This window comes from Loxodonta africana, chromosome 8 (genome assembly GCF_030014295.1).
Source record: "Loxodonta africana isolate mLoxAfr1 chromosome 8, mLoxAfr1.hap2, whole genome shotgun sequence".
NCBI lineage: Eukaryota > Metazoa > Chordata > Mammalia > Proboscidea > Elephantidae > Loxodonta > Loxodonta africana.
This window is the reverse complement of record NC_087349.1, coordinates 19,811,059-19,834,422: the sequence shown is the minus strand read 5'-3', so window position 1 is coordinate 19,834,422 and position 23,364 is coordinate 19,811,059. Positions and strand designations below refer to the sequence as shown.

The 23,364-nt window shown below is 36.0% G+C and overlaps 1 protein-coding gene across 2 annotated transcripts in view; it reads left to right on the top strand.

The window, feature by feature from the left end:
* KLHDC10 (kelch domain containing 10) overlaps positions 1–23,364 on the top strand; it is a 66,304-nt gene that overhangs the window by 17,307 nt on the left and 25,633 nt on the right. Inside the window, exon 2 of one of the 2 annotated variants that reach the window (XM_064289735.1) lies at positions 11,191–11,277. The exons of the other annotated variant lie outside the window; for it this stretch is intronic. Coding sequence (XP_064145805.1) covers positions 11,191–11,277 — 87 coding nt within the window. The remainder of the gene's footprint in view (positions 1–11,190; positions 11,278–23,364) is intronic. 2 annotated transcript variants of the gene reach the window in all.

Genomic DNA, 23,364 nt, shown 5'->3' with positions numbered 1-23,364 from the left:
CCTCTCAAGGTTTTATTGCCTTTGGTCAAGTCTAGGTATTTTCTTGAAAGCTTTGGATTTGCCAACAGAAACTGGAGACTTGAGCAAAGGGCAAGTGAGTTCATAAAAAACTGTTACATCTTCACTTCAAAATCAATCACTTTTCTAGTTTTAATTAAGGAACAGATTGAGTAGCCAAAGCAATAAATGACACTTCTGCATACAGCCATGTAACTATGAGAAGTTGCAGGCTTCCATTTGCTCAGTTTCACTTGCCGAAATGGGAGGGCTCTGTGACTAAGAGCTACCTGTCCATCTCTGGTGTCCTTTAAAGGAGGAGCTTGCTCGCAAAATTTTGGTTCATCAGGCACTGTCAGAATGTATTGATTGAAAAAATTTGTTTCTACATTTAATCTCCTGCATCTGCATTTACCCAATTCATAGTCTTTCCTTCTCTCTCTCAAAGCTGGTTTTGGGGAGAAGGGTTATTCTTTGAATATTCAAGGTAGGGTATAAGAAATCCAGAAGCAAGAGACAACCAAATAATGTGTTTTAACTTATGAGTGGGTTATTACTGTAGAATTTTTACTTCAGTTTAATTAGAATTCAGGTATTCAGTTGTTAGTAAGGAAACTGGTTGGGTTATTTCCTAGGGTTGTAGGTTGTATTCTATACTGATTTTACTTTTTTGAAAAGTTTGCAAAAAAAAATTGCTAGAGATAAAACAGAAAAAGGTGATATTGAGAAAAACAGATTTTCTGGCTATAGTTTACATTTCAAAACGTTACACACATTGACAGATACACGTGGAGTACAAATGCAAGCAGTTGTTTGTATTTTTAATCTTGCAAACACAGAAAGCAAATAGCCTGTAAGCAGTAAAAATAAGTGAATTTTTATCTTTTCCCCCCTCTTCAACAAATCTCGTTGTTGTCAGGTGCTGTGGAGTGGGTTTTGACTCAGTGAGTACCTGTGACAGAGCAGAAGTGCCCCGTTGGGTCTCCTTGGCAGTTAGCTTTACGGAAGCAGATCGCCAGATCTTTCTTCCTTGGGGCTGCTGAATCACCAACTTTTCGGGTAGCAGCCGAGCTTGTAACCTTTTGCGCCGTCTGGGCTTCTTGGAATCTTACAATGTTAGAAGTCATCTGATCCCTCTCCTGCCCAATGGTGGAATCCTTGCTGCAACAGACCTACATATTTTTTTAATCTGTATTTTAAAGAGATCTCTTTATTTCTACTTCTTAGAGCAATATACTGCCCATTACTTTGCATAGAGAGCTGTATGTTTTTTGACAAGTCAGATGATCACAAAATAGCAGCAACAATGGGCTCAAACATACCAACGATTGTGAGGATGGCACAGGACCTGGCAATGTTTTGTTTTGTACATAGTGAGTTGGAGCCGACTCAACAGCTATCAACAACAACAGTTATCACAACTGGTTGCCTTAAATTCAGCTGCAACTTCTGTGAGTTTCATCTAGTTTTGTTTTTTTGGTACAATATGGAATAAATATGTTCTCTCTTTCATTTAGTTGCCCCTTTGGAAACAATTATATCATTCTGAGTCAAAATTGTATTTTTTTTTCACCTGGGACCCATCAATCCATGGATCTGTGGATGGTCTTCAGGGGATTGTATCATATGTAAAATTGTGAATATATGTGCATTTTTCTAGGAAGTGAGCCAGTAATTTTTATTAGTCTCAATGGAACCTGATTCCCCCAAAGTTAATATGCCAAACCTACTGGGGTGGGCCTGATAATGTGTTTTTTGTTTGTTTTTTAATAAGCTTGCAGCGGGTCTGCCAGTTGAACATCTCAGGAGCCATTGGACTAAGTGGTTCTGAGATTCTTGGAGCATTTTTTATTCCATTGAGAATTGTACAGCTTTTAGACTCGGGAGGGCCTGAGACACCATTTAGTATGCTACATATAGTTTACGGTGTATTTATAGTTAACTCTTCCTGTCAGAGGGTTTGTACGGTTAAACTGAGCCAGGAGGGTGGGGTTTTTATTTCAAAGTTTTGACAACTATTCGTCAACATTAAGAATGTGATAATACTACTTTATAAATCAGTAATGTTCCCAGGGTTTTTATGTTCATTGGATTCAGATTTAATATTTTAATCTAACTTAGGTTTATTATTTTTTGGGGGGGGCTTATGAATTATAATAAATTTTGATTAAGTTTTAATCTGTAGAATTTGCAGCCCATATTGTTTTTACTCTTTCTAAACAAGGAGAGTATAGCCGAGATTCAGTCCTTTATGAATACTATTTTCAATTTGAGTCTTGATGTAACTTCTCTTTTGCTCCCCTCCCCCCTTAAGACAAGCCTTCTCAACCAACAAGCCTATTTTTTCAGTAAAGTGATACTTGAATAACTAATAACATAAACCAAAATGACAAGGGGGGATTTTATTTCCCTTGGATAAATGCCCAAGAGTGCAGTTGCCGACTTATAGGATAAGCAGATGTTTGGTTTTATAAGAATCTGCCATACTCTTTTTCAGAGTGGCTGTACCGTTTTTCATTTCTACCAATAACGTATACAGTTTCTCTGTATCCTTGCTAGCATTTAGTGTTATTACTATTTTTTATGTTAGCCATTTTTGTAAGTGTAGTGCATAATCAGTTTTTTTAAAATTTATTTTTGTTGAGAATATGCACAACAGAGCATTCACCAATTCAGCAGTTGTACAAGCGAGTCACATTGGTTACTTTCTTCAAGTCGTGTAACCATTCTCTCTCACCCTCCTTTTCTGAATTGTTCCTCCTCCATTAACCTAAACTCATTGCCCCCTAAGTCTCCTATCTAATCTTTTGAGTTGCTATTGTCAATTTGATTCCATATAGATAGTTCTTAAAAGAGCACAATGCTCAAAGAAGACATTCTTTACTAGTTAAGAGTGCATAATCAGTTTTGATTAAAAAAAAAAACAAAACCAAAAACCAGTCTTTTTTTGCAATGAGAAAGTCAGAATAGAGCGACTACTTGAATGTGTGTTCAGGTTCCCACAGCATGAGACCTTTGGTGACTTATGTCAACGTGAGTTAACTATTGGCCTCAAATCGTATTGGCCTTTTTGAATATTAGCATCAGCATCGTCTACTAACCAGAGCCATCTTCATGTTACGTTTCCGGAGACACATAGTAGGTACTCAATATATATTTATATAATGAATGTATATTGAGGAATAGATGGCTCGTCTGTGACCATAGGCAGCAGCTGCTATAAGGCTACCATCATAAAGTTCAGCTGTGTAGGAAGGGAAGGGTGGTTGCAAAGACAGAACAGTCGGAGGACTTCAGAGGCTGAGAAGGTGGACCTTATAGGGCATAAGGAGACTTGGGCTTTTTTTCTCTTCTCTCTGAAGTGGCACCATTTATTTAGGTTTTCTTTAACTTTTTAAACACGGTTTTGTAATTTTCAGTATAGATGTCTTACACGTTATTCATTAGATTTATTCTTAGATATTATAAGGTACTTTTTATTATTTTTGATACTATCATAAGTGTTATTTTTAGAAATTTCATTTTCCGATTGTTGCTAGTTTATAAAAGTACAATTATTTTTTGTGTTTTAAGCTTATATCCAGCAACCTTGATAAATTCACTTACTCTAATTGTTTATAGATTCTTTTGGATTTCCTACTTATGCAATCATGTCATCTGCAAATAAATACAGTTTTATTTTTTCCTTTCCAATATTTATCCCCCCCCTTTTTCTTGCCTCATTACACTGGCTAGAATTTCCAGTACAATTTTAGAGAGAAGTGAGGATAATGAGCATTCTTAGCTTGTTTCCAGCCTTCAGTGAAAGTGTTCAATATTTTACCTTTCAGTAAAATTGTTGTTAAATGCCGTCAAGTCAGTTCCAACTCATAATGACCCCGTGTGACAGATTAGAACTGCCCCTTAGGATTTTCTAAGCTGTAATCTTTACGGGAGCAGATTGCCTAGACTTCTTTCTGTGGAGCTGTGGGGTGGGTTTGAACAACCAACTTTTCGGTTAGCCGAGTGCTTAACTGTTGCACCACCAGGACTCCTTCAGTAAAATTAGCTGTAGGTTTATTACGGATATCTTTTACCAGTTTGAAGAATTTTCTTTTTTTACCAGTTTGCTTGATGTTGAATTTTATCAAATTCTTTTTCTGCATCAATTGAGGTGGTCTTATGATTTTCCTCCTTATTCTGTTAAATGTGATGAATCACACTGGATGATTGTTGAATGTTAAACCAGTCTTAAATTCTTAGAATAAATTTTGCTTGGTCATAAAATTGTGTCCTTTGTTATATAACTTTGATTTCATTTGCTAATATTTTGCTTAGGATTTTTGTGCCTATGTTCATAAGAGGTATTGACCTATAATTATTTCTAATTTTCTTATCAGATTTTGGTCTCAGGGTTATACTAGTCTCATAAAACGAGTTTCTCTGTTCTCTGAAAGTTTGTGTATGATAGATATTCTCTTCCTTAAATGTTTGAAGGAATTCATCAGTGAAGCTATTGAATAGTCTTAAATTTTTTGTATAATACTTAAATTTGTGTTTTTCTATTATGTGTCTTAATTACTTTCTATATCCTTCTCAACAAGAAAATGACTTTAACATTCTTCTATTTTCTTTTCTCGCAACCCCCATTCTTGCCCCTACATTTCTTCCGGTTGATATCATCTGAGATTTTAGCTTTGAATGTTAATAAAGTTTTGCTCTTTTTTTTTTTTTTTTCTTTCCAGTCAGAGCTTATTTGGCCTTAAAGGTTTTACTGGTTTCTCTACTTTTTTCCTTATGGTTTGTTTTTCTTGGATTATTATTATATTTATTCCAGATACATATCTTTGAGTAATTCTTTCAGCAGGAATCTGAGGGAAGCAAACTCTTTGTGTCCTTGCATATCCAGAAATGTTTTTATTTCACTCTCATACTTGAATGAGATTTTGAGTAGGTATAGAATTCTAGGTTTAGAACTATTTTCCCACAAAATTTTGAAAATATTTTCCATAGTCATCTTATATCCAATATTGCTGTGGAGAAGATTGATATTGATATGGTAGTATTTTATTAGTAATTAATTTTTTTAGTCTCTGGAAGTTTTTCAGATTTCTGTTTCTTTTTGTTGTTTTGAAATTTCATCATATCACTTGATGTGTGTTTTTTTTTTTCAATTCATCCACTATGGTTTTCAGAGGACATTTTCAGTTTTCTTATTGCTTTGCATGACTTTTTCTTCTATCTTTCCTATTCTTTTTTTCTAGAATGCCTATTAGATAGATTTGGGACTTCTGATCACTTCTCTTTTTTTTAAATTGAGATATAATTCACATAACATAATATAAAATTTACCATTTTAATGTGTATAGTTCACAGTCAAATTGGTTTTTAGTATTTTCACAAGGTTGTGCAACCATCACTACTATCCAATTCTAGAACACTTTTATCACCTGTACCTGTTAACAGTCATTCCCAGTTTCTCCCTCCCACCCCTCCGCCCGGCCTGGAACAACTAATGTACCTTCTGTCTCTTTGTATTTGCCTATTCTGGACATTTCATATAAATGGGATCATACAATATGTGGCCTTTTGTGACTGGCTTTTTCAGTTAGCGTAATGTTTCAAAGTTCGTCTATGTCATAGTATAGATCAGTATTTCATTCTTTTTTATGACTGAATAGTATTCCATTGTATGGATATACCAGACTTTGTTATCCATTCAGCAGTTGATGGGCATTTGAGTTGTTTCCACTTTTTGGCTTTTATGAATAATGTTTCTCTGAATGTTTGTGTAAAGTTTGTAGGTGGGCATATGTTTTTACTTCTCTGGGATATATACCTGGGAATAGGATTGCGGGGTCATATGGTACTCTTTTTGAAGCAGTGCCAAACTGTTTTCCAGAGCATCTGCACCCTTTTACATTTCTACCAGCCATGTATGAGCCTTTCAGTTTCTCCACACCTTCACGCTTGTTATTTTCTGTTTTTGTTTGTTTGTTTTGTTTTAATTATAGCCATCTGAGTGGGTATGAAGTGTTACCTCATTGTGGTTTTGATTTGCAGTTACCTGGTGGCTAATGATGTTGAGCATCTTTTCATGTACTTATTGGCCATTTGTATAACTTGTTTGGAGAACTGTTTATTCATTTTTAATTGAGCAATTTTTCTTTTTTATTGTTGAGTTGTAAGCATTTATTTTGGATACTATACCCATTATCAGATATATGATTTGCAAATATTTTCTTCCATTATGTGAGTTGTCTTTTTGCTTTTTGACAGTGTCCTTTGACGCACACAAGTTTTTAATTTTGGTGAAGTTCAGTTTACCAATTTTTCTTTCGTTTGTACTTTTGGTGTCATATCTAAGAAACCGTTGCCTAATCCAAGGTCACAAAGATATATACCTATGTCTTCTTCTAAGAGTTTTATTATAGTTTTTACATTTAGGTCTCGATCTGTCTTGAATTAATTTTTGTGTATGATGTGAAGTAGAGATCCAAATTCATTTTTTGTGCATATAGATATCCAGCTGACCCAAGACCATTTGTTGAAAGAATATTCTTTCTCCACTGAATACTCTTGCAACCTGGTTGAAAATCAATTGACCGTAAATGTATGGGTTTATTTCTGGACTGTCAGTTCTTTTCCATTGATCTGTATGTTTTATGTTTATCCTTATACCAGTACCACACTGTCTTGATTACTGTAGCTTTAGGGTAAGTTTTTAAATCGTGAAGTTGAGTCTTTCAACTTAGTTCCTTCTCAAGATTGTCCTGATATTCTCAGTCCCTTGCATTTCTATATGAATTTTAGAATCAGCTTTTTCATTTCTGCAAAAAAAGCAGTTGATACTTTGATAGTGATTGCTGAATTCTTTTTGTACCGTAACTTTTTTTTTTTTTTTTTTTAATACTTTCTACCTCTTTGTCCTTTTATGCTGCATTGTGGTTAATTTCTTGGCTCCATTTTTCAACTTACTAATTTAATTTTCTCTTTATATGTTTTTGTTTAATCCTTAGCCTATTTGTTTTTTTTTTTTTTTTTTTAGTTTAGTGATCAAAAATTTAAATTCTAAGGGCCCCAGATCATTTCTTTTTTTGTAAATGTAATATCTTACATATCTCTGAGGATACTAATTGTACTTCTTCTAAAGTCTTATTCTATTTATTAGCTCTTCAAGTGTGGGTTCTTCTGTTTTTCACACTAATGCCGCTTTTTCGTGTTAGAACCTTGGTTTTATGCTTCTTTGTCTTTGATAGTCCTTGTTAGCCGTCCTGTGAATAGTATGTCTGTTTATTGCAGCAGGTCTCTCCTGGTTGTGGAGGGAATGGAGTGTGCAATGTGAGTGTCCCCTCTCTGTAGGTGTCAATATCTACACGAGGTGTTCTCCTGTCTTGATCTGAGTGTCTGTACTCATTGTTCCTACCTGGGTAGGGACAAATTTGTTGTTTAATGCTACTCTTCTCACCTATAAGCAAATACTTCTGTAACGTTTGACCCAAACTGGTGGAAGGAATTGACTTGCTGTATAACATCTGTGTTACCCTCCAGCCAGTTGTGCTATAAATTGTTTCAGTTCTTTCTGCTGCATCTACCTCGTTGCATAGTGTACCCTGAGAGCTGTGCCCGCCATGTGCAGCAGCTCTCTACTTGGGTGTGTAGGACTGTGGTTTTCTTTTAGTCTGATTCTGTCAACTTTTCATCTGCCAGTGATTCCTATAGACCCAGCCCACTAAGAGTGTTTCTTGCTTTCCTTTTGATTATGGATTAAAAAAATGGCTTTTATGTTTTTAGGGGGGGGCTTTAGGGAGAAGAGAGGGAGCTTGCAGTATTATCACCCTACCTTCCTAATTCAGTCAATGACTATGTTAAACTTATAGTGAAATAAACTTAATAAAAAGGAGAAAAATTTAAAAAGCCAGTAGAAAATAAAATATTGATGAAATTTTTAAAGAAATTATATTTCCTTTTTTTAAGTTTTGAAGAGTAGAAGCAATCACAAATGAAGATTGGGAAAAAGAAAAATTAAAATGTCAATGAACAAAAATTTCATACTAATAGTCTGTTTATATGAAATATGGAAAGACAAATCTTTCTTTAAAAATGAAAAAAAAAATCGTTGGTGTTATACTGCTGTGTTGCTGGTTTCTCTTCTCTGCTCCTTGGGTGAAGGAAGGAAACATGATTTCACAGTTAATGCCCACCTTGGGTGCTAACCTCCTTGGAGTGAATGTTAACTTATGCCTATGACATACTTATATTGGTTACTGAGAGGGAAACATGCCAAAGATGTTTGATAGAAACTCTGAGAAAACATAAAAAAGGATTTTTCATTACAGCTTTGGTTCAATAATTTTCAATGTTTTTCTAAAGTAATTTTTCTATTATAAAATAATATATTTCATTATAGAATTTTTAGACAGTGTAGAAGGGCTGATTGCCTGAGCCCCAATCATAACCACTGTTAACATTTTGGTATGTTTCTTTCCAGTACTTTTTATCTTAGCTTTTTCAAAAATTAAAGTAATATGGTATTGTTTTTCTTCCAGTCCAAAAATAATGCCTACTCAGTGAAAAACCTTGGAAAATAAAGACCAGCACAAAGGGAAAAAACAAAAATCAGTCATAATAATCACCCACAAATAACCTCAATTAAAATTTGATGTATGTCCTTCCTGTATTTTTCATGAATACGTACATATTTTTCTTTACAAAAATGGTATCATACTGTAATACTATTTTGTACTTTGCATTTTTCACTTACAACATATTGTCAGTGTTTTCTCATGTTAGTAAATATTCTTGTATATAATTTCTAGTGGCTGGTAGAATATGAACTATTTAAGTCTGTTTATTTAGCAATTTAACCAGTTCCCGTGGACATTGCACCATGGACCATTGGACATTTAAAGTGTTCCTGATTTTTTACTGTTATAAGTAATACCACAGTGAAAATCTTTGTCCAGACATCTCTGCATGCATCTATGATTGTTTCTTTAGGAATAAATTCCTAGAAGTGGAATAGCTGGGTCAAAGGGTAGGTACATTTTAATGCTTTTGATACATAAAAATGTCAAATTTTAAGCTAATCGCTTGTTATATTCTGTCTTGTATTGCTATCTAATTGTTTTATGTGTCTGTCTTGTGTCCCTAATTAGAGTGTAAGCTTCTTGAGGGCAGGGGAGGCTTCTTATACATCTTATATGCACTGTTTTTTTTTTTTTTTAATATCCTTTTACAGTGTGTATTACAGAGTTGGTCTCAAGAGTCATAACAGATAGTTGTACTAGTTAAAGCAGTGGCTGTCCAGACTTTTGGAGGCCGTAAACCCGTAAAAAAAAAAAAAAAAAGTATATTTTGGGATAGACATAGGCTTGCAATTTTTCTATTTTTCTGAGAAAGGATATTAAAAGACAAAATCAACTACCTTTTCTTATCCCCATTATTTCATAAAATAAACAATATTTTAACAACAAAAAGCCTCTAATCTTTGCAAGAGGGCAGGCCTTTAAATGGAACATTTTAGCTTTTTGAGAAACTTACTACCTTGCCCATATTTTTCTCATTTTTTGTTGGACTGCTGAATCTTCACCTTAGCCTATGAGTGGGCTGTAGCCTAACATTTGGGAACCACTGATTGAAAAGACTTAGAGGATTAAAAGGCAAACCCCTTTGCAAATAAATAATTCTTCCCTTTGCCCACGGGCCAGGCTTCTCCTGATATTAGGTGTGAATGTGTAGGCAGTACTGTTCCATTACTTAGAATTTGTGTATCTCTGTGCACAAGTAGGAAACCCTGGTGGCGTAGTAGGTTAGTGCTATGGCTGCTGACCAGAAGGTCTGCGGTTTGAGTCCGCCAGGCGCTCCTTGCAAACTCTGCGGGGCAGGTCTCCTCTGTCCTGTAGGGTCGCTATAAGTCAGGACCGACTCGGCGGCACCGGGTTCGGGTTTGGTGCACAAGTACTGCATACAGCAAACCAGGCCTCGCTGATGAACATCTGAATCTACTTGCAGTTGCCAAAAATAAAAACCGTTCTCCATTTAGAGAATTACTTGAGACAGGGTAAGTATGGAGCAGCGGAAAGGAGGCAGATTTTAGAGTCAGGAGGTCTGGGCTTGAATCCTGGCTCAGCCATTAAGTCACTTAATTTTCCTTTGCTTCCTTGTTTGTAAAATTAAAAAGATGATATCGTCCTCATAGTGTTTTCATAGCCCCTGTTGTAGCATTTACTTCATTGTAATAATTTGTTCACACATCTGCCTTCTTCACAAGACCATAGCTGGTTAGGGTAGGAGTCCTATCCTCCTTGCAACCCTAGGGCCTAGCCTAGGGGTGGAGGCACAAAAAAAAATAAAATGGTTGGTGAATGAATAAAAGGTTGTTACGAGAATCAAATGAGATAATACATGTGAAACCTCTTTGTAAACTTTAAACACTTTGCAAATGTTAATTGTTCATATTGTTAATAAAAGCTGTCTTTGAGAGCTATCAAAACTTTGGAAAGAGAGAAAATTATTCAATTTAACAGTTCCATGATGCACTGCATTTTTCCTCTGTTTTAGAAGAAAACAGTCTTTAACTGAGTTTAATGTAGAGCTGATTTTCGTAGGAAGGCAGAGGAACTTTTTTTTTTCCTGTGATGGAAGTGCTAGAATACTAAATGTTTGTTTTATTTTGTTGCTATCATAAAATTTTAATTATGGCACAGCCAGCTTATTTCATATTTAAAGAATGGTGCTTATTCCTTTACCCTCTTAACCATGTAACTAATAAAAGAATGATACTAAACCTGGAAGAGAACAGGAGCCTGAGTTATGCCCAATTGGTTTTGGTCAAAGCTCCGTTTTTTTGACATGTACTCATTTTTTAAATGTGATAGTTTTTAATCTGTACTTAAAACTCCTGGTGAATTTTTGCCACAAGATGGCATTGGTGATTATTGAGTGCACGTACTATTGAACTAGAATTCAGAAAACAAGTGCACAGAATTATTTACATTCTTTTGGGGATAAGAATTGAAAACCTCCATCACTGCTTATATGTTAATTTTGTTTTGACTTCCAAAACAAGGTTAAATGCTACTTTACATCACTTCTTTCTGTATTCAAGCATTGTTTTGTTTCCTGTTTTTCTGTCTGTATAGCTACAGTAACTATGTATTATTTGCCATGTGTTGTATGTGTCTGACTTTTTGCTGATAATTGTGGTAACAGGTAAGAAGAAAATACGATGGGACCCAGTTAGGAGACGCTTCATTCAGTCCTGTCCCATCATAAGGATCCCTAACAGGTTTTTGAGAGGTGGGTGACAACTAGCAAGAGATCTGTGCTTCCTGTGGGTTAAAGGGAACTTTTAATGAATTTTCTAAATTCAAACTCTGTTTTTTTAAATTATGTAAAAGCTAAAATTGAAGTAAGAAAAGTCTAGAACTTAATTTTAAACATATGTTCCGTATTGACCACGGTTGGAATTACAATTATAAATTAGGGGCAGTTAGAAACACTTAATGTGTGTTAGAGGGTAGAAATAAATCATCTCACTAATATCAATATTATTCCACTATAGCTATAACAAAAACGTTCAGTTAGTAATTTTATATGATAGGGTGTGGGAAAGAGTTTTTTATATGATTCTAAAGAAAAAAAAGATTAATTGATGTGACTATATAAAATTAAAAACATGTCAAATAAAACTAAAATCTAAATTAAAAAGAGGAAATATATTTGTAAGAAATGGTTAATATCATGAATATAAAAAGAGCACTTATAAATCAATAGTTTAAAAAGCAAATTATTGCTAGAAAAAAGGTAAAAAGACATGAATAATCAGTTCACAAAGAAGAAATGTGAATGACGAATAAATATTTATTTTCACTGTTATAAAGATGCCAATTAAAATAATAAGGTAATTTTCATGTATTAGATTGACAAAGATTAAAAATAAGAATACCTAGTGTTGGCAAAGGTATGGGGAAATGAAGTTCATATATTGATAGAAGTGTAATTCCTGGATTCAATTTGGCAGTATGTATCAGAAGCCTTAACAAATGTTCACAACCTTTGACCTAGCAATTCTTACTTTTAGAAATATTACATTCCTTTTACTTTTTATTTTTTTCCACTAAAACATAGTCTGTACTGAAAAAAGAAAATCTTAGAAGAGGGTTGAAAACTCTGATTCACACTATTTTTCTAGATATAACAAATTTCAGACAAGCATGCTTAATGGTATAATTTAGATTTTATTAAATTATTTATAAGCCAGTGTATCTAATTTTGACTAAAGAGATTAAAAACAAACAAACAAACAAAAAAAAAACCCTAGGGAAAAAAATTCAGCCGCTGCTATCGATGTTTCTATATCTAATGCCTAAACTGTTTTTAGCAGCCAAGCTCCAGAGCATGAAAAGATTAAAGTCAAGCCTAAATGGGTCAAGACAAGATTGGATACCTAGGGTAGTGTGCTACCTTTTAGCATAAATAATTTTATTGATTCAAATTAATAGGTAACTTTACCATTATGTGACAGAAAACCCATTATGCACGCATGGCCAAGCAGGCATATCTAAGTCTGTAACAGTTTTTTTCCATTTATAAATTAAAATGCTAATTTACTGATTTATAATAAGAATACTAACTTGGACTGACTAAATATAACCATAATTAAGAAATTGCCTAATTAGGATATAGAATTCAATATAATGTCAATTACGCTTAAAAAAATAAACATAAACAAATAAAATAGTGACATAACCGTGGTTATATCTGGATGGTGGGCTTTATTTTCTTTTGTATATTCTGTGTTTTTCTTTTTTTTTTAATCAGGGAAAAGAAAGATTAGCACAGGTAAGTTTCATACCACTGGTTATTTGTAAGCCCTAAATTGCTTCAAACAATGGCTAAGAGAGATGGTGTCTGACAGTGCTGAGAAGAGTGAGGTGGGATACGTTAGCAATATCAACGTGACCTCCTCTCAGTCAGCGGCCTTTTCTTAGTTCTCACCTTCTTGACCTGTTTGTAGTGTTTGATGCTGTTGGCCACCTGTACCTTCTTAAAATTTCCTCTTCTTTTGGGTTGCTTTATTATATAATCCTAGATGTTTTCTTTCTGCCTCTTTGATTGTTCATTCTATTTCCTTCACTGGCTTCTTTTCTTCCTACCCACAAAAGGTGGGTATTGCTCCAAAGTTCTGTCCTTCTTTCCATCATCTCCTTTGGTTATCTCATCAACAGGCTTAACTATCTTCGTTCGTTCGTTCGTTCGTTCGTTCATTCTTTCAGTACTTCTTGATTACTTCCTATGTACCAGTCACTGTGCTAGGCTTGATGGTGTTAGATAGTAGGTAATCAGATGAACAGACAGTTACAGAATAAATCGAGTGCAATTCTTTGTGATAAGTGCCCTGATGAGGAAGTATGGCATGGGAGCACACAAAAGAGGGACCTGACTCAGCTTGGGTGGAGGGCAGGGAGGAGTGGCCATCGGGATGACTTTTTAGAAGGGATGTATTTAAAGGATGAGTAGATATTAGCAAGGGAGGGTTGAAACATTGCAGACCGTGGGAACCAAGCAACTTGAGTAAAGGCATCGAGGCAAAACAGCACGGTGCTTTCAGAAACTGTAGGAAGCTCAGTATGGTAGGAAAGGGCACGGGGAGAAGCAGAGGGCCCATGCAGGTCAAGTGGGGAGCCACCGCTGGGAATTTTCAGGATCAGATTTGTTTTATTAGCCAATGAAGAGAATTACCTGAAAGGCCAGTTAGGAGGTTGTTACAGTTACCAAGGTGAGAGATGATGGAGGCTGAATCTTAAGGTGGTTATAGTAGGGGAAATTATTTGAAATACAAAGAAATATAATTAGACGAGACTTACTAATTAAAGAGAAAGGAAGAGTCAGATATGACTTCCAGCTTTCTGTCTGGACCAGGGTGCTCTTCACCAGGTTATCCCGGTGGACTGAAGGGCAGGTTTTAGGGCAAAAAATGATAAATTTATTTTTATCTCCCAACTATTAACAGTGTAACCTTTAACAGAGTCTGGGGGTTACTTCCACAGAAACCTCTCTGGCAAGCCTGTGTCCTCTTTGTTCTGGTGGCACCCTCTGTATACCTACCTACCTGTATCATAGCACTTATCGCACTGAATTATAGCGCCTCCCATTAGACTGTAAGCTCTGTAAGGGCAAGGACAAGGCATTTAGTTTCTTACCTCCACTTCACAGCATAGGGCATGTAGTAGGTATATCATATGTATTTGAATTGAGTTGAATTATTTAAAAAGTCACTGTCAGGGAATGGGATGGGACTAAAATTTTAATATGTTCTTAACTTCTCTCTTGTGGTGGTGGCAGTGAACTAATGAATTGCTGAGAACATGAAAATGCTATTGTTTAATGTTTCATTTTTTTTTTTTTTTTTTTAACTTTTAAAACAGCCACTTTCAAGCCTCATTTTTGGGAATTCTATACCGTATCATCTGTCGATCTGATTGAAAACAGTTTCATAGGGCCCATTTTCTGCCACTAGATTCCTTCTCTAGATCCTGCATCTTTAGAAGATATTTCTACCAATTAAAAGTGTGGTATAATGAACAGATACTGGGCTTCTGGTACAAAATGATGGACTGAACACACCCCTTTGCCTTCCCTGCTTCTCAGATATCATTGAAAATGATAAAATGAACATAAGAAAAAGAATAAATCAAAATTATATTGATAAACAGAAAAAGGAGCCCTTGAAGCCAGACTACCTGGATCTGAATCCAGGCTCTGCCATTTAACAACTCTGTAACCCTGGGCAAGTTGCTTAATCTTTTTTTTTTTTTTTTTTTGCCTCAGTTTCTTCAGGATGATGATAATAGTACCTACTTCCTAGGCCTGTTGTAAGGATTAAGATAAAGAACATATACAAAACACTTAGAAAATTCTCTTACATTTAGCAAATGTTGAGTTAATGTTAGCAGCTATCATTATTGTTATTGTTATAGTACCAGCAATTTTTAGGAATTGCAGGGTAATAGAAAGCAGTCGGAATTAGATTCTTGAGAAACCAGAACAATGTGAAATGCAACCCAGAATAAGTTCTCCTGCTGCATGATGGAAGCCCGAGGTTTTCGTAGTGGTGCCTCTTTCCTGAAACTCTAAGCTTAGAGAAAGAGGGAACAAGCTGGGAGAAAGTAGAACATCAGGACCAACTGAAAACTAAAGGACTGGTTTCAAAATAGTTATTTCCCTTACTCCTTCTCTCCCTCCTTCACATGAAGATCTCTGTCAATGCTCTTGGTTCCCAGGATAGAGCCATGAGAACAGCTCTTCAAGCAGAGTGGGGGTTTGCTTTGGGGAGGGTTGGCAGGCATTGCTAGCATGGACTGGGATTGGAGACAGAGCACAAAGCAGAGCCTTAGGTGATGGGCCACCACAGTAGACAGGTGGGGAGGGTAGGATGGGGAAGAGAAAGGGAGCTCCATCAAGGACTAAAGCACATTAAAGGGTCATGCCACCAGAATACAGCCTTTCTTTTTTTGGCAACAGTAAGGCGAAAGTGCTTTCTTTTTCTCCACTTCTAAAGGGAAGTCTGTCTGTCAGAGACTTATCGGAAGAGACCCGCAGTCAGACAGGCCTCCCATTTGGAGGTTATGGGGACAGAGTAGTACAGCTGTTGAGGAAACCCAGACCTCTTACGACTACTAATCCATTTGGCCCTTTATTTATTAATATGAATAGGCAATCAGGGCTTACCAGACATGTGAAGCAAGCTAGACTTGAACGAGGATGACTAAGATGAGCAAACAAAACGGCTGACTGAGGAGGAAACAGATATGTAGTAAGTAGAATGGAACTTCAAGGAGTTCTAATCACAGGCTGTATCCTCAGAGAGTCAAGAGTGGATTAGATCCATGAATCAAAAATCAACTGCCATGGTGAAAAAGGAATGATTAAAGAATTATTTAGTTCTGTATTGAAGCCTTAATTGCTGACATAAAAACTCAGTAGGAGGGCTAAATTGTAGACCAGCTTAAGACCAACTACCTTCCGTGAAAATAAAGCAGAGGAAATATCCAGGCCAAGACCAAAAGATAGAAAGTACCTGAGGAATATTCATACTCTGAGGGTAGATCTAAGAGAGATCCAGTATCCATTTAATAGGAATTACAGAAGGAGAGATCAGACAGTATAAGAGAGGAAATAAAGACTATTTCCCTATGCTGAAGGAAGACTCTGCTTTTTCAAGTATAAAGGGCCTACCGAGTACCAAGCAGGAAAAAGGAAAAACAAACAAAAAGACATACCTGTACATTACTGAACTACTTATGATTCCAGAAATAGAAAACAGTTACCTAGAAGGACTCAAGAATAAGAATCAGACTGACACTGGATTTCTCCTCTGCAACATGGTTTCTAGAAGATAAACGTCCTCAATGTTCTTTGAACACGGAATTCTGTATACAGAGAGAAAATTACCTTGAACACAATTCTGTACCCAGCCTCAGTAATGTTTAAGTGTGTGTGGAGGGGCCAAAGTAAATAAGAACGCTGGAAGTCTACCATCTACACACCATTTTTGAGAACACTACTTGAAGAGGTACTCTCAGTAAAATGAAAAACAAATCCAAGAAAGCGGAAGATAGACATAAGAAGCAGTAGTATTCAGAGAAACCAGTAAAACTGAAACTTTTGTCTAAATAGTGACCAGAGCTTAATGTAATTGTTAAGAAAAAAAATTATATATGTATATGTGTGTGTATGTATGTGTATATAAACAAACCAACATTCTGGAACTAAAATTTCCAGTTAGGGATAGGGAGAAAGTAAAGATCTTATTTTGCAGGGTAGGGAGTGAGTGCCAAGTCTATGTATTGATTCCTTTTTGTTTTAAAATTTACAGGTATAATATCTGCTTACTAAGAGAAAATTTCAAATGCTAGGGAAATACGTAGAGTGAAAAATAAAGGTCCTTATCTCAGGCATGTATAAAGAATTTGTACACAGCAGTAAGAAAAACACACATCTCAATAGAAGAATGTATAAAAAGCCTGCTCAAGCACTTCCCAAAAGAAAAAACCCGAATGGCCAATAAAGACGTGAAAAGGAGCTCAGCCTCATTAGTAATGTTAGAAATGCACATTAAAACCACAATGAGATAGGCCTATGAATCCCCACCAGAAAAAAAACCTGTTGTAGTGGAGTTGATTCCGACTCATAGCGACCCCATAGGACAGAGTAGAACTGTTCCATAGGGTTTCCAAGGAACGCCTGGTGGAATCGAACTGCTGACCTTTTTTTTAGCAGCCGAACTCTTAACCACTGTGCCTCCAGGGTTTTCAGGAATCCACAGGAATTGCTGAATTAAAAAGACCAACAGTGCCAATCAAAAACAAGTATGGGCAAGGACTTGGAGCAGCAGGAACTCTCACATGCTGTGGTGGGTGTGTAAATTGGCAAGACCATTTGAAAAACAGTTTGGCCTTATTTAGTAAAGTTAAAGATTTTCGTACACTATGACTCAGAAATTCCATTTCTAGATATATACCCTACAGAAATGTGGGCCCCTGTGCACCTGAAAACATGTACACAAATCTTTATAGCAGTATTAAGAACCACAAATTTGAAACAGCCTGGTGTCCATCCATACAACAGAGACTGGATTAATAAACTCTCATATATATTCACACAACTAATTTTTGACAATGGAAATGAACAGACCACCTCCCCAACAACATGGATGAATCTCAAAAAAGAATTGTGAAAGAGCCCACAAAGAATTTATACTCTATCATTCTGTTCAAATAGACTTCAAAGACAGGCCAGAATACACAGTATCCTTTCGGGATGCTTACCTAGCTATGATAAAACTGTAAAAAGAAAGCAAGTTTTATGATTACCATAAAAATCAGAAAATAGGTTACCTCTGTACGGGCCATTGATGTTCGCTGTTTTGGCCCTGGGGGTACAGTGGTTGAGAGCCATGGCTGCTAACCAAAAGGTCGGCAGTTAAAATTTACCAGCCACTCCTTGGAAACCCTGTGGGGTAGTTCTACTCTGTCCTGCAGGGTTGCTATGAGTTAGAATCCACTCCAGGACAGTAATAGGTTTCTGTTGGTAGAAGGGAAGGAGGTGGGTTGGAGGAGGTTGTAATCAGAAACAGTTAATTAAGGGGGCTGCTGGGTGCTGACAATATTCTGTTTCTTGACCTGGATGGATGATGGTCCCTTTGTAATAATTTGTCAAACTATTCATTTATATTTATATATGTTCCTATGTGTGTCTTAATATTTCACAATAAAAGGAGTTAAAAAAAAAACCGAGGTTCTGCTTCACATCTTCAGTCAGGGTAACCCCCAGTAATATAAGACAAAAAACCCCAGTAATAGCTAAGCTTACTTTCAGACTTGACTTATTCTTGTTCTTCTTAATATTGTCAGAAAAATAAAAGTTTAGATATGTTTGTTAAAATATTAGGGGTAAGAGGATGTAGCTCTTCCTAGGAAAAAAGAAAACTTGATATTTTAGCAAAATCTAAAAAGTGGAAAAAAAAACAATCAGAAAGAACGGTAAGTAAGGAATTTATAAGGTGGCAGAGATAAATTTAAATGAAATCAGGATCAAGTAGGGTTTTTCTGTGGAGTGTATTTTACTACCTTAATAGTAAATAATATAATAGGAAGAAGTGTGATTCTCACCAAAACCTACTTCGATTCCGACTCATAGCGACCCTGTAGGACAGAGTAGAACCTCCCCCATAGGCTTTCCAAGGCTGTAAATCTTTAATGAAGCAGACTGCCAAGCGTATTTCTCCTGCAGAGTGACTGGTAGGTTTGAACTGCTGACCTTTCTGTTACCAGCTGAGCGCTTAACCACTGTGCCCCCGGGGATCAAGTGTGATAGATAACAAAAATAAATTTAATAAGATTTGATTCTCAGGAGGGGACAGGAAACCTGAAGGAATGGACATGAGGAGCTTGGGGTGTAAAGGGAAAGGGGGAGAGTGCTGACACATCGTGGGGATTGCAACCAATGTCACAAAACCATTTGTGTATAAGTTTTTGAATGATAAACTAATTTGCGCTGTACACTTTCACCAGAAACACAATAAAATTTTTAAAAATGTAAAAATTTGATTCCCATTGTTCTTATTAAAATTTATCAAGCTCAATTCTTATGGTGTATGTACTTTTCTGTGTATTTCAACACAAATTTTGTTTTTAAAAAATTCTGGGTTTTATACCTATTTCTGGTAAGGAAAAAAAAATAATAGACATCCAGTAATAAAAGCAAATTAATTTTAGTAACAATATCTACAAGAAATAATAACAAACATTGTATATAATGGTGAAACATGAGCAGTGTCCTCATTGAAGTCAAGAACAAGATGAAGATGCCCACTGTGACCTCTATTATTATTCACCCTTGTTCTGGAGATCCCAGACAATGCAATAGATCAGGAAAAAAAAAAAAAAAGAATATATTGGAAGAAAGAGCTGAAAGTGGTCGTTAATAGCAGATGATAGGATTGTCTACTTATAAAATTCAAGATAATTGCCTAATGATAACTAATATTAGTGTTCAGTAAGTTGATTGGATAAAATTTAAACTTGCAAAGATAAATCACTTTCCTATATGTTAATGGAGCCCTAGCGGCACAGTAGTTAAGAGCTGCTAAACAAAAGGTGGGCAGTTAGAATCCACCAGCCGCACCTTGGAAACCCTAATGGGCAGTTCTGCTCTGTCCTGTAGGATCACTATGAGTCGAAATCAGTTCGATGGCAACAGGTATATATATTAACAGTAATCAATTAGAAAATAAAAGAAATGATGTGTTCACATTTGCATTGAAAATTATAAAATAATAAAAAGAAAAAAAACAGTGAAACTATATTGAAGCTTATCAAAGAAGACGAGAATAAATGGCTACAGATTATGTTCCCGGGTAGGCTCAATGTTGTAATAATATTGATTTCTTCCAAGTAACCTCAAATAAAACCCCTAAGGGACTTTCTTAAAATTTAACTTTCATTTTGACATAATTTCAGTACAGAAAAGTTGCAAGAATATTCAAACATTCTCCTGTAGCTTTAACTCAGATTCCCCAGATGTTAACATTTTATCACATTTGCTTTATCCTTCCCCTTCGTTTCTCACTTTTTTCACTCTTCTCTCCTTTCTGCTTTTCCCTCTTCCTATAAATAAAAACGTATGTACATATATATATTGGTTTTCTTTTTGAATCATGTGAGAATAAGTTGTGGACGTGTTGCCCCTTTACGCCTGAATACTTCAGCGTATACTCCTGAAAAACAAGGACATTCTCTTACGTAACTGTAGAACAAGTATCAAAATCAGGAAAGTAACACTGTTAACACTATAAATAATGGATAAAATTAACACTAGTATCTAATTTACAGGCCTTATTTTGGATTTTGCCAACAATATCCTTCATACCCTGACCCGTTGCCGTCGAGTCGATTTCGACTCATAGCGACCCTGTAGGACAGAGTAGAACTGCCCTATATAGTTTCCAAGGAGCGCCTGGTGGATTCAAACTGCCTTCATAGCAAAAGAAAATCCATTATCATGTGTTGCTTTCAGTTGTCACGTATCATTAGCTTCCTTCAGTTTTGAACAGCTTCTCAGCCTGTTTTTGTCTTTTTTTACAGTAAGACTAGATATAGTGTACCCAATGTAACGTCCCTTAGTTTGGGTTTGGCTCATGTTTCCTTGTGATTACATTCAGGTGATGCATTTTTGGCAGGAATACCAATGAAGTAATGTGTTTTTCTTGTATCATATCAGGAGGCATATATGATTAATGCCATTATTGGTGATGTAACTCCGATCATTTGAATAAGATGGTATCTGCCCCCTATTTTTTTAAATAGATTTAACAAACTGAATGTAAAATTCATCACAAGAGTAAATAAAGAAGAATGGCTAAGAGCTTTTTGAAAAAGAACATAACACAAAGGAGGAATTTGCCCTACTAAATATTGAAAGATATTTCAAAGCCATAATAATTAAAACGTGTGATAACGATGTGGGAATAGATAAATAGACCGTGAGGGCTAAATAGAGCCCAGAAGCCCATGCATATGTGTAATATTTTAGTGAGGACACATTCCTAGGTAGAGTTTGAAGGCTCTCAAATATGTTTTGCTCAGTACTTGGAATAAACTCATGGTAACACTAGAGTCAGTCAAGTTTCTTTCATTGCCGTTACCCTAGACACTACGGTTACTCTGCCCTGGGAAGTCAGATTGCTGCATGTACATCTTCTACGGAGAGAGCCCTGGTGGCACAAACAGTTAAGCACTCAGTTGCTAACTGGAAGGTTGGTGATTCCAACCCACCACAGTGGCTCCATGGGAGAAAGACATGGACATCTCCTTTCATAAAGACTATACCCAAGAAAACCCTATGGGGCAGTTCTGTCACATGGGGTCGCTCAGAGTCAATATCTCAAACGGGTTATTGAGTCTATGCAGTAGGAGACGCTCACATAATCAAGAAGTGATACTGTGTGTTGGTGTGAATGAACTGCTTTTGCCTGAGCAGCTTAGACTGTGGGAGCAGTAAAAAAAAAAAAAAAAAAGTTCTGCCTGCTGGGCAGAGGCGATAGTCGTCTGGGTCATTTTTCCTTGGCTTTCCTGCCCAGGCACCCAGGTGCACAACAGAAGACCTGTCTTCTCAGGTAGCAGTATTGATAGACTTTATATTTGGAAAGAAGTTGCCAGCTAAATTAAACTGGATTTATCCTTTAGGCCATTTGATATTTACAACTTGTTAATACTTCTAGTGGTAAAGGATTTTTTTTTTTTAAATGACCTTACCGCAAAATGTTCGCTAGCACATCTGAGGTTGTCTGCATCTTGTAAGTAATGGCCTCATTAAAGAGTAAATGTTACATGCTGCTTTATTTGCAGGCCTCAGCTTTAAGATTCCGTGATGTTGCTTTGTATTGATTTTATGCATTCTTAAAGAGCAATAGATTTTGTGTCCGTGGTGATTAGACCTGACTATTGGGATTTTCCTGATTGCTCCAGAACTTGTCAATTTAGTATATGATAAAGGTGGCATTTCAAATCAGTGTAGAAGGAATGGCTTTTCTGTAAATAATGTGAGGACAATTGCCCATCCATTTTTGGGAACAGCTAGAGCCCCCTTTCATACAGTACACAAAAATAATTTATTGTGTATTCAAGTTCTGAATATAAAATTAAAAACTATAAAATTATTGTAAATGAGTATATTCTTGATGCAGTAGAGAAGGCTATCCTAAATGAGATATAAAGCAAAGGAGTCATAAAAGATTAAGTGACCCAATTGCACAAAAACTTCTATGTTAAAAGATTCCATAAACAAAAATAAGTAGCAGGCTGGAAGAAAAATGGGATGAATAACTTCTACAAATCTGTGTGAAGGCAACCAGCCAAATAGAACAATGGGCGAATGATATAATCAGGCCATTCCCAAAAGAAGAAATACAAATAGGTCGATAAACATGTGAGCTAGTAAAATCAAAGAAGTGCAGATCAACCTGACACCAATTTGTACCCATCAGATTGACACAAATTAAAAAGACTGAAAAGAACAGGAATAAATAGACATTTCATACACCACTGCTGGGAATGTAAATTGGTCCAGTCTTTTTGGAGATCAATATGACCATAGCAATATTGTCTCTATAACAATTTTAAATGCATATTTGTTTGATCTAGAAATTCTACTTTCAGAAATATTCAGACATTTGCATACGTATATATATAGAGGAAGCTTTATTGCAATATTTTTTGTAAAAGTGAAAAAATTGGCAACAACCTAATCATCTGTCGCTTTTTCTCAGATAGCTAGTTTCTTTCTGCCTTTGGGCTAGAAACTAAGACCCATTTCCCTGCTTACTCCCTGGGGCAAAGAGCAAGCCTTGTGACTTAACGACAAGGTGGCTCAGATATCACAGGTACACAGTCCCATAGCTGGATGTTCCCTTCTGAATAATAAGTAATAATTTACCTCTGTGTACAGGTTCAGTTTTAATTTTTGACTACTTTTGACTTGACAGCACATGACGACAACAACATGGGTGATTTTATTAGTAGCAGGTAATTTTCAGAAAGTGGGGTTTGCACATGGAGAATTTGGGGGAGGATTCAGAGAGCTACTATAGACTCTAAAGCCCACTTTGATTTTTACCGAGGATGATGAACCTATGCTGTATCCCACATAGGGAAAATTAATACAGAGTCTTCATGACATTGTGGCTTAAAACCAGGAAAGGTGTGCCTCAGAGGTGTATCATTTCACCATACTTATTCAGTCTGTATGCTGAGCAAATAATCCGAGAAGGTGGACTGTATGAAGAATGGGGCATCAGGATCTGAGGAAGACTCATTAGCAACC